The sequence below is a fragment of the Eumetopias jubatus genome, unplaced genomic scaffold, assembly GCF_037043125.1.
Source record: "Eumetopias jubatus isolate StellerSeaLion01/CBP00866 unplaced genomic scaffold, mEumJub1_p1.0 scaffold_1, whole genome shotgun sequence".
NCBI classification, from domain to species: domain Eukaryota; kingdom Metazoa; phylum Chordata; class Mammalia; order Carnivora; family Otariidae; genus Eumetopias; species Eumetopias jubatus.
The window spans coordinates 166,044,911-166,061,365 of NW_028274807.1; the positions used below are offsets into that span (position 1 = coordinate 166,044,911).

General features: G+C 45.9%; 1 protein-coding gene across 1 annotated transcript in view; it reads right to left on the reverse strand.

The window, feature by feature from the left end:
* The window catches only part of SLC6A11 (solute carrier family 6 member 11), a 132,765-nt gene extending 125,756 nt beyond the window's left edge, over positions 1-7,009 (reverse strand). Inside the window, exons 1-3 of the mRNA XM_028101756.2 lie at positions 6,757-7,009; positions 3,673-3,807; positions 3,416-3,556 (exon numbers count right to left, since the gene is read on the reverse strand). Coding sequence (XP_027957557.1) covers positions 3,416-3,556; positions 3,673-3,807; positions 6,757-7,009 — 529 coding nt within the window. The remainder of the gene's footprint in view (positions 1-3,415; positions 3,557-3,672; positions 3,808-6,756) is intronic.
* Positions 7,010-16,455: the final 9,446 nt, after the last annotated feature.

Consider the following 16,455-nt stretch of genomic DNA (forward strand, 5'->3'; position numbering starts at 1 on the left):
AACATGCCTCAGAGAACACTGGGGAAGGAAATCAATAGCTTAACAGTTTAAGAGAGAGATCTGGTCTGATTAGAACAGGAGGAAAAGTTTGGGGGGCAGGGCACGTTCTCTCATTCCCACCCCATAGGCCCTATTAAACTCCTTCCTCCTACCTTGCTCCCTAATTTCCTTTCCTCTTTTCTATTTCCCTACTGAAGGCCTGTCCATGGCATTTCTGTCCTGCCCAGTGGCCCCAGCAGGAATGGAGGGACTAAAGTGGGTCAGCCATGGTGTCCCTCTGACCGTAATGCATTTGAGCTCAGTTTTCCTTCACTAACATTGCAGCTGCCTCAAAAATACGTGATAACTAGATGAAATGTCATGAGCCTGTATGTGTAAAGGATTTCGGCTTTCTTCACCATTCCCTCAATTGATCAGTCAATCCAAGAAAAGATTTGTTCAATGTCTCTTCATTTCATGAAACTTGATGACCAAGGGGGATTTGAATTTCAAACATCCAGCTGTTTAACCTTAATGGTCCAGATCAACCCCCTCCTCCAGAAAGATTTCCTCAATCTCCCTCCCCCTGAATTCTAAGAAAATTAGGATTTAAAGGCCCTCCAAGGAACCACCTTCTCCAACTCCTTTTGAAGAGGAGAATCTTAAGGTTCATTAATAGTCAAGGGACCCACATCTATACCCTCTCCCTCCTCTACAAAATCACCAGCCAACTAGGGACAGAACGGGGAGTCAACTCAAGCCAGGGCTCCATCTGCTTTGTTACAGTCATCACCCAGCTCGGTTCCCCACCAGGGGACCCATACCTCTTTACAGCACCCCTGGTTACAGAGGCATCTCAGCCACCGCCAGACTGTGAACTCCCCAAGGGCAGCTGCAACATTCACTGTGGAGGCCCTGCACCCAGCAGTGGGGTGAGCATAGAGCCAGCAGCGTTCCACCTCACACGGGCACTGCTCTCTCCTCGCACGTGTACATACCTTCCAACCACATCTGTAAACTCTGGAGCAGGAAGCACCTCCTACACCTGATGTTTGACACATCACAACAGTTCACACACTATTAGAGAAAGGGGGCTGCAAACCAGGGGAAGAAAGGTTCTCAGTCTGCTGGGGAAATGTCCTCCGATCATCAGCCTCCTTCCTGCTCCCCTTGGCAAGTACTAACCATCTTCTGAAAGGAGGGAGGTCTGTGGGGTCCACAAAGTCCTTAAAAGGAGTCTGAAAACCTGAGATTATAGGTGCCCTTGTGCCTTTTTCCAGGGAGAGGAGCCCTTAATTTTGATCAGTCTCTAAAATAAGGTTTCTCATTTTTTTTTTTTCTGGAGTAAAAAAACCTCTCAGACATCCAACATTGACAAGGTATTTTTATTAAAATGACATTTAATTATGTACAAATAAATGAGTGATTATAGTATTATAGTATTCATACAACTATAAAACCAGAATTAAGTTTATACATTAAATATCAACTACAGAAGACAATTCAAATTGATAGCATAAAATGGATATGTAAGATAATGCCATTTTGTGAAGTTAAATGGATTTCCCAACAGAAAAATGGAATCAATAGGGAGGAGGCAGGGTCTATTGAGTTCAGCTTGCCTATTCTTCCACTGGCTACCAGAGATTCAATTCTACCATTTTTTCCTGGTCACACTTTCACAATATCTTCATTCTTACAGTTTGCTACATTCTTAACTGGACTTCACTTAGTACCAAAGCACCATTTATAAATTAAATCTCTCTGCTCTTCTCCATTGGCCATTGTCATCCTATTTATCAAGAACACATCTTAAGTTGCAAACACGCACAGTCAGGCACTGAATCTCCTGACTGTCCTCAGTTATAAGATGGTTGTACACAGAATCCACAACATGTGCATATTTTTAGAGTGTCCTCAAAATAAACACACACAATTAAATTATCATGGAGGACTCACAGGCCTCCAAGAGTATACCCTTGAATTTTAATTTGATAAATATCTCTATGAAGTCCCTGGCCAAAGAAAGGTTAAGAACTAGGTCCCTCAAGAGAGACAGTGAGACAGCCACAAAATGCAATGGGTGGGAACAAGATAAAATCATGCAGGACTAGAAGCTACTTCACAGCACTTTATAGGCCTAATTGCTACTGTTCCTTCTGCTGGTAACCAATGTTCTACCCAGCCTTACTATATCTCAGCCTTCAGGATGACAGGTCACTTCCAGGGACAACCTAACCACAGGTTATAACACAGATGGTGAACAGCTTAAAGCACGTGTGCCAACTCCAGTCAAAAGGCAGTGGCTGCCTGGAACACTGCTGAGAAGGTTCTGAGGCCAAGACTAGACTCATAATGGAGTTCTACAATCGATTAGTGATGTCTGCTCTGAGCATGGCCATCACAGATAGGGATTGAACATGTTATTTGCCTTCCCTGGATTATAAGACTCAATCTTGATAGGATGAACAAATTAAAAAGCAAACAGCACATTAGAATCCAAAGTGATCTAAAAAGTTATCCACTCAAGGGAGTGGGAGAGTGGTAAATTCAAATATCTACCTGGGTTAGACAGGTAAAGTAAATAAGTAATGTGGGCTGGGTAGAGACTGTGGCCAACTTGAGGACAGAGGCCTTATCCAAAGACAACTGCTGGGCACCTGGGTGGCTCAGTTGGTTAAGCGACTGCCTTCGGCTCAGGTCGTGATCCTGGAGTCCCGGGATCGAGTCCCACATCAGGCTCCCTGCTGAGCAGGGAGTCTGCTTCTCCCTCTGATCCTCCCCCCTCTCATGCTCTATCTCATTCTCTCTCTCAAATATATAAATATTAAAAAAAAAAAACAAAAAACAAAGACAACTGCTTATTAGCCCGAGCATTGCTGCCAAGCAAGAATGTGGGAATGTGGGTCTGCTCTTGCCAGATTGCTCTTTTAATTTTTCAAGAGAAGCTGGACTGGATTTTCATGTGAGGTCTTCTGGTTTTTAAATTTTGGCAACCAAATACATTTTTGAAATTCACTGATCACTGATCTAAAACCTAGTTTGTCTGTAGGCCCCTGGTATGCAACCCTTGATCTAGCCTAACCCCTTCATTTTACAGAGGAAAATCTGATACCCAGAGAGGCAGGGCTGGAAGTGGAGCCTGAACCCCTCATACCTGCCTGCAAAGGGCTCAGTCTCTATATTTGGCCAAGTGAGGAAAACACATCACCATTCTTCCACCCATGCCAATTCCTGGGCCAGGGCTCAGCTCAGGCTCAGGGCTGCAACCCACAGAATGCAACCAGATCCAGTGCAGAACTGACCTCCAATTTCAGTGGAATCTAGACTCAGGTCAAGAGGCCAAAGGCCAGGATTGATCTCCAGGATAAAGGCATACCCCTAATACCAGGCCCCCCAGCAGGACCAGCAGAGAGACCCTCCCTGGGGGCCATACCTGTGTTCCACTCATGCCCACAGGTGGCCCAGGGGAGCTCAGTAGTGAAGCAGTTGCTCAGGTAGAAAATGGCCCACGCCAGGATGATGATGTAGTACACGTTTAGATGGGCCTCGATCACCTGTGTTGCATAGCCAATGCCTGAAAGAACAAAGGGAATGATTTGCGTCTCTCTCCACCTCGTTAGAACAGTGTCAGCTACTTTTCACAGCCTGACATCACCCAGGCATCATTTCATTTTCTAACTCAATGCTTACCTTCAAATAAAGGGCAAACTTTCCTCCAACATGTAATGCCACCTTCACTAGTGAATTGTCCCAGAGCTGTTTCCAAGAAAAAAACAGGAATTCCACAGCAAATAAAAAACACCACGTAGGGAATCAGGAACGCCCCTACAAGGATGCAAAGTAAGGGAATGAGGTTAAAATTGCCTCTACTATTTCAAGTTTGACACAAGAAATCTTTAATAAGCACCAACTATGTGTGAGACATGCTCTCTGAGCTTAAGTCAAGTCCACACCTTGAGGACCACAGTCAGAAAACATGGCCCTGGCTCTGTGCTGTCTTTATATCTACCTCCCATCTCCCAGCCTCAACTTCTTCATCTGTAAAATGGGGCTTTAAAACTCAGTATCTGTACCACTCTTCTCACAGAAATGTACATCTAAGATGATAATGTAAAAGTGTGTTCTTTCCTTGATTCTACAATTTATATGTTTCACCCTCCAGCATAGGTTAAATCCATTCCCTTTCTGAACATTTACATTGTCCTTTTGTATTCTAAAGTAACCTCAACAGGCTAGGTGAGGGGGACCCCTTCTTCTTATTTACTTTGGAAGTAATCTATAAAAAAATGTTTTCATTAAGAGAAGCATTCTCCAGGAGATGTGCAATAAGCAGTATCAGTCCCCAGCACATGAGGGTCAGGTATGGGGCTGAGTTATAAGGGGTTTGCAGCAAGAATCTATCTATTCAGAAAGGCTGACTTTGAATCAGTCTGAGAAAAGACCACCATAAGCTTTAGTGCTCCTATCTTGATACACACAATACCCTTGCCTGGGCCTTTCTGTGAAACAAATTAAATAACTGAGGTGAACATGAGCTATTATAACCAGAAAGGGATTTTTTCCAAATCCCTCATTCTCTCTCACCCACCTAATAACAAAGCCTGAAAACACATGCTATTCCCCACCATCTGATCTCACAAATGAAGCTTTAACTGAAATTGCTTATTGCTAAATGAAGTCGCTCTAACCTTAGAATGACAACAATTTTGATCAATCCTGATAGTAGGACCACATCTACCAGATTTTGAAAGGGTATTAGCTTTTTTCAGCAAGATACTTTTTTTTTAAGTTTCACATTGGGAAAGAAATACGTTAAACTATTGTTGGGATCTATGAATAGAACTGTGTAGGTATTTTTTAAAAGGCAAGCAGTTGATAGATACTCCAACTATCAGAAGGAAAAACTGTGTAAAAAGGGACAAGAGGGTCTGTTTGCTGAATATAAATCTAAGTGTTTACGACAAGCTGCAGTAGGTTCCCTAATACATTGTAGTTTACCTGTGAACCCTTTAGAACCTAACGGATGGCGCTTTCTGAAAGGCTTTTAGTCCATGTATTCACAAAGCTAGCAATCCTTAAGATAACTAGCTCAATTAAATCAGGATATCTGTGTACCCAGTAGAGACTCTTGGCAAGTTACAGAGGAAAAAAAAAAAAAAGACTAATTTTTAAACTTTACTCACTACAACATTTTTTTTTAAAATCTGTGCAGAATTTCTAATCAACCCAACTTACTCTGTTTTCTCCTTTTAGGCACGTATTTGGTTTTGGCCTAACAATTTCCTATACTAAAAAAAGATGTTAAAACAGTTTTTGCCTGGGACTACCCTAAAGTGTTTCCACAGGTTTCTAAGAAGATATGGCAGCTAATAAAGGCTGACTCTGCGAAGAGGCAGAACTCACAGCTGAGGCCACAGGGCTTGTTCCGGGTCTCCAAGGCCACTCCCACTCTCCCTTGTGCCAAGCCACCAACACCGGTGGCCACTTCATTACCAGTGCAGAGCAGGCTTGGAGCAGCCTGTGCCTTCAGGATGAATGTCTCCAAAGAAAGGCCCCGGGCCAAGCAGTACCCTTCTCGCTCTCCCTGCAACTGCTCTCACAGGAAGTCCTGCTCCATGCAACCTAACAGTGTGGTCCCTGCCAGCCAACTTCTGAGCCACCTTCACTGGGATCTGGGGATCTGCTGGAGGAACAGGGGCACAGCAAAGAGAGAAAGGAATACATAGACACAGGCTTTTCCTTAGAGAAACTGTGCCACCCAAGAAGGTATCACAAGGTCCCTTGCCATGCGTCCTGCTAATATGACAGGTGGAGGCTCCTAGAGTCCTTGAGCTGAAAGATTTGAGGATTCACTGCAGCATCTCCACCAAACTAACTTGGACATGTCACTAGGAACGATTGTCTCATCACCTTCCTTTCCCTGTCCCCTGCTCCACAACCTCTAAGCATCTCCTAAACATCAAATCAGTATTGTTGCTATTTGTCGTGGGTGACTCTTGAGACCAGTGAAAGAAACTGCTTGGTGCCAATGTTTCCACCAGATGGGCCAGAAAGGGGGCCTAGTGAAGGCCTTAAGGGCCAATGAAAGACTGGGCAGGAAATCAGACATTAATGCCCCCCCTAAAAGTTTTCCCTGTTGTCAGTCCAATCCCAGTTTAAAAGAAGGTCTTGGTGGCAGAATCCCATCTTTACCTCTTATGGGGTTATTTCTTTGACCCTTTGTATCCTCATCTGCAAAATGGGTATACCAAGGCCCGCAAAGATGACTTTAAGGATGAAATGAGATGATGTAGGTAAAGCTTGTTACGGAGTCTGGCATTTCAGTAAAGCTCAAAACCTGAGCCTTCTCAGATCATGATCAGAGTCCCTTTTCTTCATGCTGGTTTCCAGTTAGGAAAGCTGAGGATCAAAGGATTTGTCTCTTGCCCCTAACAGTAATGCAGGTACGAAAAGCAAGGGCTGCTAGCCTAGGCCTCCACCTCACGCTGCCAGAGAACACACCTGGCTGTCAAGTCTCCGCGTGCTAGCAGGCGGCACATCCAGGTGCGAAGAGGCGCGTGCACATGCGCCCTGGGATAGGCGAGCCTAGCCGAGTATGGGTAAAGCTCCAGCGCCAGGTGGCCCACTGCGGGCATTCTCCCCCCACTCCGCCCCGCCCGAGGGTCCCGCTACACGCAGGCGCGGGAGGGGTCGTGCGCTAACCCCCTTGCTCCCCGCCCCCACCGGGCTGCTTTACCCTCCCCGTTTTCCCTCACGTCGCGCGTGCAGCCTCACCTCCTCCGTTCTTGTAGCACAGGTAAGGGAAGCGCCACACGTTGCCCAGCCCGATGATCTCCCCAGCCACGCTCAGCACGAACTCCACCTTGTTGTTCCAGTGGCCGCGTTCGTGGACCGCCTTGTCGCGCTTGTCGCGCGGATCGCGCGCGGCCGCCGCGCCCCCGCCGCCACCGCCTCCCGGCGCCTCAGACTCCCGCGCCTCCTCGGCAGCCTTCCCATTGCCCAGAGGCAGCGCCTTCTCCGCCGTCATGGCCGCGCTGGCTGCCTCGTGCGCCGGGCCCGGCTCTGCGTCGCCGCCCCGGGCGGGCTGGCTTTTCAGGAGGCGCGAGCGGGCGGGAGGGGGAGGCAGGGGGTGGAGCTGAGGGGCCGGGCCGGGCCAGCGCGGGGACGGGGACGCCGCGCGGCGGCCCGGCCCTCAGGGCGCCCACGCCGCCTCAGCCCGGCAGGGCCCCGAAACCCGCGAGCACCTTGCGCGCGCCGAGCACCTTGCGCGCGCCGAGCACCTTGCGCGCGCCGAGCACCTTGCGCGCGCCGAGCACCTTGCGCGCGCCGAGCACCTTGCGCGCGCCGAGCACCTTGCGCGCGCCGAGCACCTTGCGCGCGCCGAGCACCTTGCGCGCGCCGAGCACCTTGCGCGCGCCGAGCACCTTGCGCGTCTTTCCTTCCTGTTCTCCTACCCACTGGCCTCAGGTCAAGAGTGGAAGCGCCCATTCTGGCCTAAGTTGGGCTCCTGACACCAGTCCCTCAAGTTCCACCACGCTCTGTAACCTCCAAAAGCTTGGGCCTAGATTGCCCATCTCTAATAAGAGAAGTGGGCTCTAGACCAGGCTTGTCCCAACTTTAAGGAACATACCAAGCACCTGCAGATCCTGATCTTGTGGGTCTGGCTGGACTGGAGCTTCTGTGGTTCTAACAAACCCCAGGTGCTGTGGATGCTGCTGGTTCAGGGACCACACCTGGAGGAAAAAGGGAGTAAATGAACTCTTGATTTCTTCCCAGTTCTCAAGGTTTGTGAGCTCCCCTAGCATGGGTACACCTCCAGAACTTGTTCATCCTGGTGCTCACTGTTCTAAACACAAGGAATCAGGACAGTGTGGCAGCTTAGCATCTGTCTGAAGATAGGCAAATATAAGTTGAATCTCATGTTCCACCTGAGTTGTGTGAAGTCGTCTGACCCCTGTGCCTTAGTTTTCCTGATCTGCAAAAGGAAATATCAATAATGTCTTTCTTATGGTGTGTGTGTGTGTGTGTGTGTGTGGACTTAATGAGAAAATAAGTTTATAAAGTACAGTACATTAGAAGAGCTCAGTGAACATTAGCATTTTTTAACATTATCATACAATGTGTAGTTACACAATGTATATATTTGTGCATCTTCTTGTTTTATATCTATCACACCACTCAATTGTAAGGATGATATACACTGTCTCATTCATTATAATAGCCACAGAGCTTAGCACAAGACCTAGCACATAGTAGGTGTTCAGTAAATATTATGGCAAGAGAGAAAGAGGGAGGGAGGAAGGGAGGAAGAAGAAAAGAGAAAGAAAATTAGATCTGCAAGGGGCCACAGAGATAGTCAGATCCACCTCAGTCATTTCACAGCTCTGGAGAACCCCAACCACAGGACCTCTCACTAATGCCACCTACTGTGTTCTCCATCCATCCCTTGGAGCTTCTTCTGGGGCTCTCTGCGGGATAAACTCCCCATCTGATAGCCTTCAGCCTCTGCTTCCATTCTGGCTTACAACTGCTCAAGTCTCTCCCCACCTTCACCCCCCTTGAAAACCCTTCCTGCCACCATCTTCCCATTTCAGGCCTTCTTCCTCCCCTCCCCCTCAGTATCATATTTCTTGAAAGAGTAAGTTTACATGCTGCTGGCCCTGTCTTCACCTCCCACTCACTCCTCAGCGCACAGCAATCTGGCGCCCACCCCCACCATCCCTCTAACAGTGCGGTCTGTGAAGTCCCTGAAACCCTCTTCATTTGGCAAATCTTACAGTTCCTTGTCCATCTAATCCTGCCTGACCTCTAGGGAACTTTCTGTACCATTGTCCCCGTCTTTCTGTCTTAAAATTCACATTTGCATGCTTTCCTTAACACTGTCTGCCTCAGCAGCTGTTTCTTTCCCTGCTTCTCTGTTCTTTCTCTCCTCTCAAATTTTGTCTCTCTCATGCCTTTAGCCACCCAAAGAAACACTGATGGCTCCCACACCTCAGTCCCCATGTGCTGTGCAGGGTATGTCCTAAAAGCCAAGATCCTGCAGAGTGTTTAGGATAAGAATAAACTGAATTCAGGTAGGTGTGGGGTCACATCCAGGCTCTGCCCCTTAGGAGCTATGTTATCTCTGTCCTCAGGCTCCCTCCTCTGCCAAGTGGGTTTGATACTAGTTCTGACCTCATGGGATGGTGTGAGGGTTTGAGGGCTGAAAGCTTTGAAAGCAATAGGTACTCTATGAATAGTAGCTGTTATCTTTATTGTGATGATAATGGTGATGTCATTCCCTTGCTTAAAAGTCTTCATTGGCCCTCCTTTACCTACAGGATGAAATCAAATTGCTTATCTTAGCATTCAAAATTACCCCACAATCTGATTGTCCCAGCCTTTCGTTCTAAACGGATGCCATGTCTATCCCCCACAAAAACTCCATATTAGTACATTCATTCGCGGGAGAGGGGGTGTGATCCTCAATACTGCACATAGAATGGGCAATAAAGGAAGGAACTCATGTTTGACCTTGACAGTCGCTGCACACAGTAGGCACATAATGCCTGGGAGTCCTACTGTTAGTTGAACAACTACATCAAAAGTTAGAGACACAGGGGCGCCTGGGTGGCTCAGTCAGTTAAGCGTCTGCCTTTGGCTCAGGTCATGATCCCAGGGTCCTGGGATCAAGTCCCACATCGGGCTCCCTGCTGGGCAGGAAGCCTTGCTTCTCCCTCTCCCACTCCCCCTGCTTGTGTTCCTTCTCTCGCTGTGTCTCTCTGTCAAATAAATAAATAAAATCTTTAAAAAAAATATTGGAGACACAGACCCAACACTTATTGTGATATTAGGCTGTCACCCCAGAATCTGTGTAAACCTCCTTTGAATCTAATTACATTTCACTTTATAATGCTCCTCAGCATAATTAGCTCCAGGAATTGACTTCCTCTGAGCAGCTATAATTTTGTGAGACTTGCTAGGGAAGTAACTGAACAGCATAAGAAGGCTGGATCTGGCCATCCTCTGCCACAGACTGGGCTCAGTTTTGCTGATAGGTGGTTATGTGGCCTTGGCTTTGTCCCCTAACTTCTGAGCTTTGGTGTCCTTAGCTTATCAAAATGAGCTTGATTTTCCTCATCTCCCAGGGTGGTCTTGGAGGTAAAGTGAGACTATATACAGAAAAGAACATTGTACGTACACTAATGTCCCAAACTCACCTCAGGTTTTAATGTTTCCTTTTATGGAAGTTGACCAAGTCAATATCCTCTTACTAGAATTTGGTAAATAAATGTTTAAAGTCTTTCCCCATGGTTGTATCATGGCTCTGGAAGACACTTAAGTCTTTTTCCTCTGTCCTTATACAGAAGAACCCATATCTCCCCCAACATTTCAGAGCCTCATCTCTGGACCTTTTCCATTTTGTTATTTCTTGAGTGGCAGTGACTTGAAGCACACACACCCATGTTCATGGATGGATGTGCTTAGGTTGGAGCGAGATGGAAATATGGGCCACGGATCATCTCCAGAACTGGTCCTGATGCAGCACAGGGTAGTGGTTAGGAACATGGGCTGTACAGTCACACTTCCTGGGTCAAAATCCAGGTCTGCCAATTTGGCACATTACTCTGAGCTCCAGTTTCCTTATCTGCAGAATGAGAGTACTAATAGTATTTGCCTTTCATTGTTATGAAGATTAAATGGGTTAGTATTTGTAAAGTACTTAGATTTGTGCCTGATATAGACATTTTTGTTAAATAAATATATGTCTTCAAAGAACAGAAATGTCATGACTTTCTTATTCCTTGCCCCAAGGGGCAAGTATTCAAAGTCTTTAATCTTCTGGAAATAGCTGTCCTGAAGGCTCATTTAAACTTCAGCATTGCTCATTCATTCATTCTCTAAATACTGATGAATCTTCAATTATCTTCAGACACTTTATTGGTCATGAGGGTGCAAAACCAGATAGAAAGCCTGCCCTGGGAGTACGCTGAAGCCAGGTCATACAAGCTCATGAGAGCCAGTTATTAAGTTTTCAGGGATTTTGCAAGCCATAATTGAGAGCTTGAAGTCTGCTGTGGTGGTTGTACTTATACCCCAGGAATCTACAAAGGCTACACATCAACCCCACACCCATAGCCAGTGTACCAGCCCACCATTGTGGAATAGTGGGGGAAGCAGATTCGAGTTAAGTAATCACAGAAATGAATAGAAATTGGAATATCTGTTTTGTGCCATAAAAGAGAGTTCTCTGGTGCTAGAGGAGCTTGTAACTGAGAGATCTGACCTTGTCAAGGAGATCAGGGAGGGCTCCCTGAACAAGTGACAGATGAGCTGAAGCCTGGAGGGACAGAAGCAATGAATGGAATAAGGAGTGGTTGGGGGTCCTGAAAGATGATCACTGAGGCTGAGGCTAGAGTGCAGAATATGGAACAAGATGTACCTGAAGGGGAAACATTTTTAGCAGTGGGTGACATTAGCATATTTGCATTGTAAAGAGATTACTGTGAAAAGTGGTTTATGGAGTGAGGTGAGTGCTATGAAGAGACTACTGCAATAGTCCGGGCAAGAGATGATGGCAGCTTACATGAAGGAGGTGGCAGTGGAGAGGAAGAGAGGAAGACGGAGTTGGTAAAACCCACAGGACTTGACCTGGGGCTGAATATGGAGGATGAGGAAAGGGAAGGTAACAGGTATGTCTGCCAGGTTAGTAGAACTCCAGCATTCCACTGTGGGGGTGATGGTCCTGCTCCACTTTGTGCAGATACACCCACCGCTGGCTTGCTCAAGGAGTGATAAGCCAGAACCACTGGACCAGTGCACTGTCCTCAATTGTGTGAACGGTTGCAGGACCAAAAAACTACACAGCAGAACCAGGATCAAAGAGAGGAAACAAAAAAGGCATTAGGTCCCAGACAGAAGTTATTACAAATCATCCAGTCTGAATAATCTGTCCCAGGAAGTAGTAAACTCCTCGTACCTGAGATGTTGCCATGGAAGCTAGACTGGCCCACAGCAGGGTGGCCACGGGAGAACTTATGGGTGGGCTTTCCGAATCACGAGAGTCTTTGAAAGCACAGTTCTTTGAGCAAACTATTCCTCATTACCACCGCTCTACTTTTTTCTAATGGGTTTGCGTTAACAATCTCAATTCTTCACCCTTCCCTGTATCCATGAGATTTGCCATGTAACTCTATAGGACTCCCCAGCACCAGAGTTCAGTCATCTAACTTGCTTTGGACACTAGAAAGGGGAAGGAGTGATGCTGTGCCAGTTCTCAGCCTTGAGCCACTGTGTTTCTGCTTGCCTTCATCTGCTTCTACCATCACCCTGTGAAGGATGTTGCAGGTCAGCCTACTGGTCCAGGAGGAAAACAAGATACACGCAGAGCAGAATTGCCTCAGCCCACATGCCCCCAGGCAAGCCCAGACTAAAGTAGAGACCCCAGGGACCACAGAGGTATGAGCAAACTCAGCCCAGCCCACCTCCCACCTCCTGACTTGGGAAGTGTAATAATCAATGTCTGTTATATTTAGCCATGGAGTATCAGTGAGGTTTATACACTTTTTCTCATGTCCTTCCCCTTTTCCAGTGCTCCCCTTTGCTTATCAGGCACAACTCATTCTTTTAAGCCCAGTTTAATGCTCATCTTCTATATGAATTCTAAAATGATTTATTTACCCCCTAAACTCTCAAGACAGCTTGATAACCATACCTTCCAGGAGAACCATCATTTTGCAGCCTCTATACCACCAGACTTAGGAACTGCCCTCATTAGGTCACTGTGGAAAATTTCTTCTTTTAATGCTCTCAGTGCTGGTTCAGGGCAAGATCTTTACTGTTAGGACCAGAATTAAGATGGAGGGTGACCCTTTCTGGGAATGCTTCCCTCCCTTTGCCCTTTAGCCACCTCTCTCCCTAAGTCTTTACTCATCTGCTTATCTTCTGCTACCTTAGGACAACCTTATTTTGAAAGAAGGAAATACTATAAGAACTACCTGGAAATCCATAAGAACATTCCATTGAAATATTTGGATAAATAAACACAAGTAGATGATCTGTATACTGTAGTAAATTGAGTGATAGGTCCCAAGTGTTCATTTGCCTATAATTATCTTTTATATCCTCACTCTTGCTGGGGCCCCATGCTGGGCAGAATGTGCTTCCCCATCCCTTGACTATGTGATTCACATTGGCCAAGCAGAGGTTTGAAATGTGCTTGTATAATTGTGCTTTCCCTTTCACCTGCTGACATTGCCATGAGAAAAAATGTACCCACATAGCTGCTGCCCCTCTAGTCTGAGCCCTAGAGGGAGACAGTGGAGCAGAGATGCTCCAGCCAAACCTCAGACCCACAGTTTGAAGCAGAGCTGCCCCCGCCAATCCACAGTCACGGGACTGCAAAATAAATGCACTGAGATTTTGAGGTTGTTATACAGCAAAAGCTGACTGATAACGCTTACCACAAGCTATGCATGGGCCCTCATGTACCCCATCTCTTTTGTGCTGCACAAACCATTATGGGGTAGGGATGGTAAGATCTTCATTCTGCAGATCATGAAGCCGAAGCTTGGAGATGTTGAGCAACTTGTCCAGAATCCCACAGTCAAGTCAGAATTCAAACTCAGTTCTCCAGCGTCTCCTCTGTGACCTGCCAGGTCTGACTGTGGTCCTCTTCTGGTCACCGGTTTTACCCATGTGAACTTTGTCTCTCCCTGTTTGACCTCAGTGGAAAAATGAGAGGGCAAAGAAAGGAGTTTGCATTTTTTCCTTATCTAAGCCCAAGAACATTGATTCAAAACTTAATTAATATATCCTGGATGCCAACCTGAGAAGCGAATCCCCCATCTGGGCCCTGTTGCTATAGGAGAATAATTTCCAAGTTCCACACACTGATTTTACAACTTGGACTCTGAGCTGTAGTCCTTCTGGGATTGGGCAGCACCTGTGTGTGTGAACTCACATGGTTCCTTGTGTTCTGATTTTCCCTGTGTTTATATCTAATCTCCTGGATAACGTGGCTCAGATGCCTAAAACCAGTGGCATGTCACAGATATTTACATTTACCTACAGCTAGGACTCCTAGGACCACTGCATCCAGCCACACAGACTAATGGGGGCACCATTCCCATTGTTACTCTAGAACTGTGCAATATGGTGGTCCTGGTCCTCTCATTACAGATGTCAACATTGACCCCAAGTTACTGAGCTGGTAAAATGCTGTACTCTCCATTGGCCCCAGCTATACTTTGCCTTGTAGCTATATATCAAGGTTGTTCAAATATCTCCTAGAGAGAATCATAAACTAAGAACTGAATGACCATTAAAGATATATGCCTCCCCAAGTCACAGCTTTCTGGTTCAGAGTTTCTCTGATAACAATAACACCCAAGCAATGGTTTCTACCACTTTCTTTATTGTGACTCACTATAAAAAAATTATTGGGGGGAACTTTTTAAAGAAATTTTCCTAGTGCCCTAACATCCTATTCCCAGATAGAGCCCCACAATTGTCCCTAAAACCAACAGCTGTGATTGGAGTCTGCTTTGTGCAATGTGTTACATGCTGGTAATGGCTCAAATCCAGCATGGTGGGCACTAGAATAGAGATGGATGCAAGGTTTTATGAGAATACAGAGGAAAGGGTACCCCTCCTCCTCCAGGATTGCATAAGATTTCAGGGAGGAGGTGACATTCACATTAATCCCTTGACGTATGAGTGGGAGAGCAGGTGGGGCAAGGAAAGGAAGCTATGTCAGGCAGAGGCAGAGTAGAGGCAAAGGCATGGAATTGTGGAGATGCCCAGTAGCCTTGGGGGATGCCAACTACCTAGAACTGCACTATCCCAAGAGAGCAGCCACCAGCCACATGTGGTTACTAAGTGCTCACATGTGGCTGGTCTTAATTGAGATGTGTTAAAACACATTCTGTATTTCAAAGACTTAGTATAAAAAAGAATGTAAAATAGTTAATATTTTCAATATTGACTACATGTTGCAATTATAATATTTTGGATTATATTGGGTCCAATATTGTGATTTATAAGAAATACGTATTTGATCATTCAGATGACCAAAATACATTTCTCATACATACTTGTTTAATCTCCATGATTCCTAGCTCACAGTTCCCCAAACCCTTAGAATTTCCTGAGCTGGAAAAGAGCAATGGAACCATCATCTTCTGTCCTAATATTTGGTCTCTTGTCCTCAGTTCCTGAAATCACTTGAGGGCCATTAAGTTGAAATGGGTGTCTTGTTATTATAACAAGTTCCTTTCCACCACAGCTGGGTTTATGTTAATGAGGTGATTTTTGGACCGCCCTTAAGGATAGAGGCTGGTTGCCAGGGGAACCAACCCTGAATAGAGGGTTGGAACTTTCAGTACTGTCCCCTGACCTCCAGGAACAGACAAGAGTTAGAGGTTGAATCTGTCACCAATGGCCAGTGATTTAATGAATCATGCCTAAGTAATGAAGCCTCTGTAAAACCCAAAAGGATGGTTCAGATCACTTCTGGAGTAGTGAACACATTAAGTTTGGGGAGATTGGTGCCCTGGGACAGAGCATGGAAGCTCCACACCCCTTCCACAAACCTTACCCTAGGCATCTTTTCCATCTGTCTGTTCCTGAGTTATATCTTTTTATAGTAAACTGGTAATGTAGTAAATAAACTATTTCTCTGAGATCTGTGAGCCAATATAGCAAAGTAATCCAACCCAAGAAGGATGTCATGGGAACCTTTGGTTTATCGCTTATCAGCCAAAAGCATAAATAACAACCTGGACTTGCAATTGGTGCCAGAAACGGGGTGGGGGTTGGGGGCAGGCTTGTGGGATTGAATCCTTGACCTGTGGAATCTGATGCAGTCTCTGGTAGATAACGTCAGAACTGAGTTAAGTGGTAGGATACCCAACTGATGTCTGAGAATTGCTTGGTGGTGGTGGGAGGACCCCACACACATTGGAATTGGTGATCAGAATCATATATTGGGTTATGTAAAAGGTATTATTCAAAATTAATTTCATCTTTTTCCTTATACTTTTTAAGTATGGCTACTAAAAATTTTAAATTACTTATGTGACTTATATTTGTATTAGACATTACTGGTCTAGAAAAGCTGGGGCAGTAGGAGGCAATAAATACAGAACTGAGCCTTTAGTTCAGCTGTGAGCTTGAAATGAGGCTGTAGACACACCCAGCCTGCCACACAAATCACAGTACCAGGCACTCACTATTCCATGGCACCCAGCCTCTTCATGCTGTTAGGTTCTCTGCCCAGTCCCTGAAGCATCTGTGCTTCTGATTCTACTTTGCAGACCTATGTGATTGCCACACTTTTCAAAGTGGCAGCCAAAGCATTTAGTGTCTCAGCTTTTCTAGGCCAGGGCTGTCCAGTTGAGATATAATGTTGGAAAAAGTTGATCCATGCTGCAAACCCAATCTGAGTCCCAACCAAGTAAGTTCTCAGAGGGCTATTTGAGGTCTCCAAAGCTG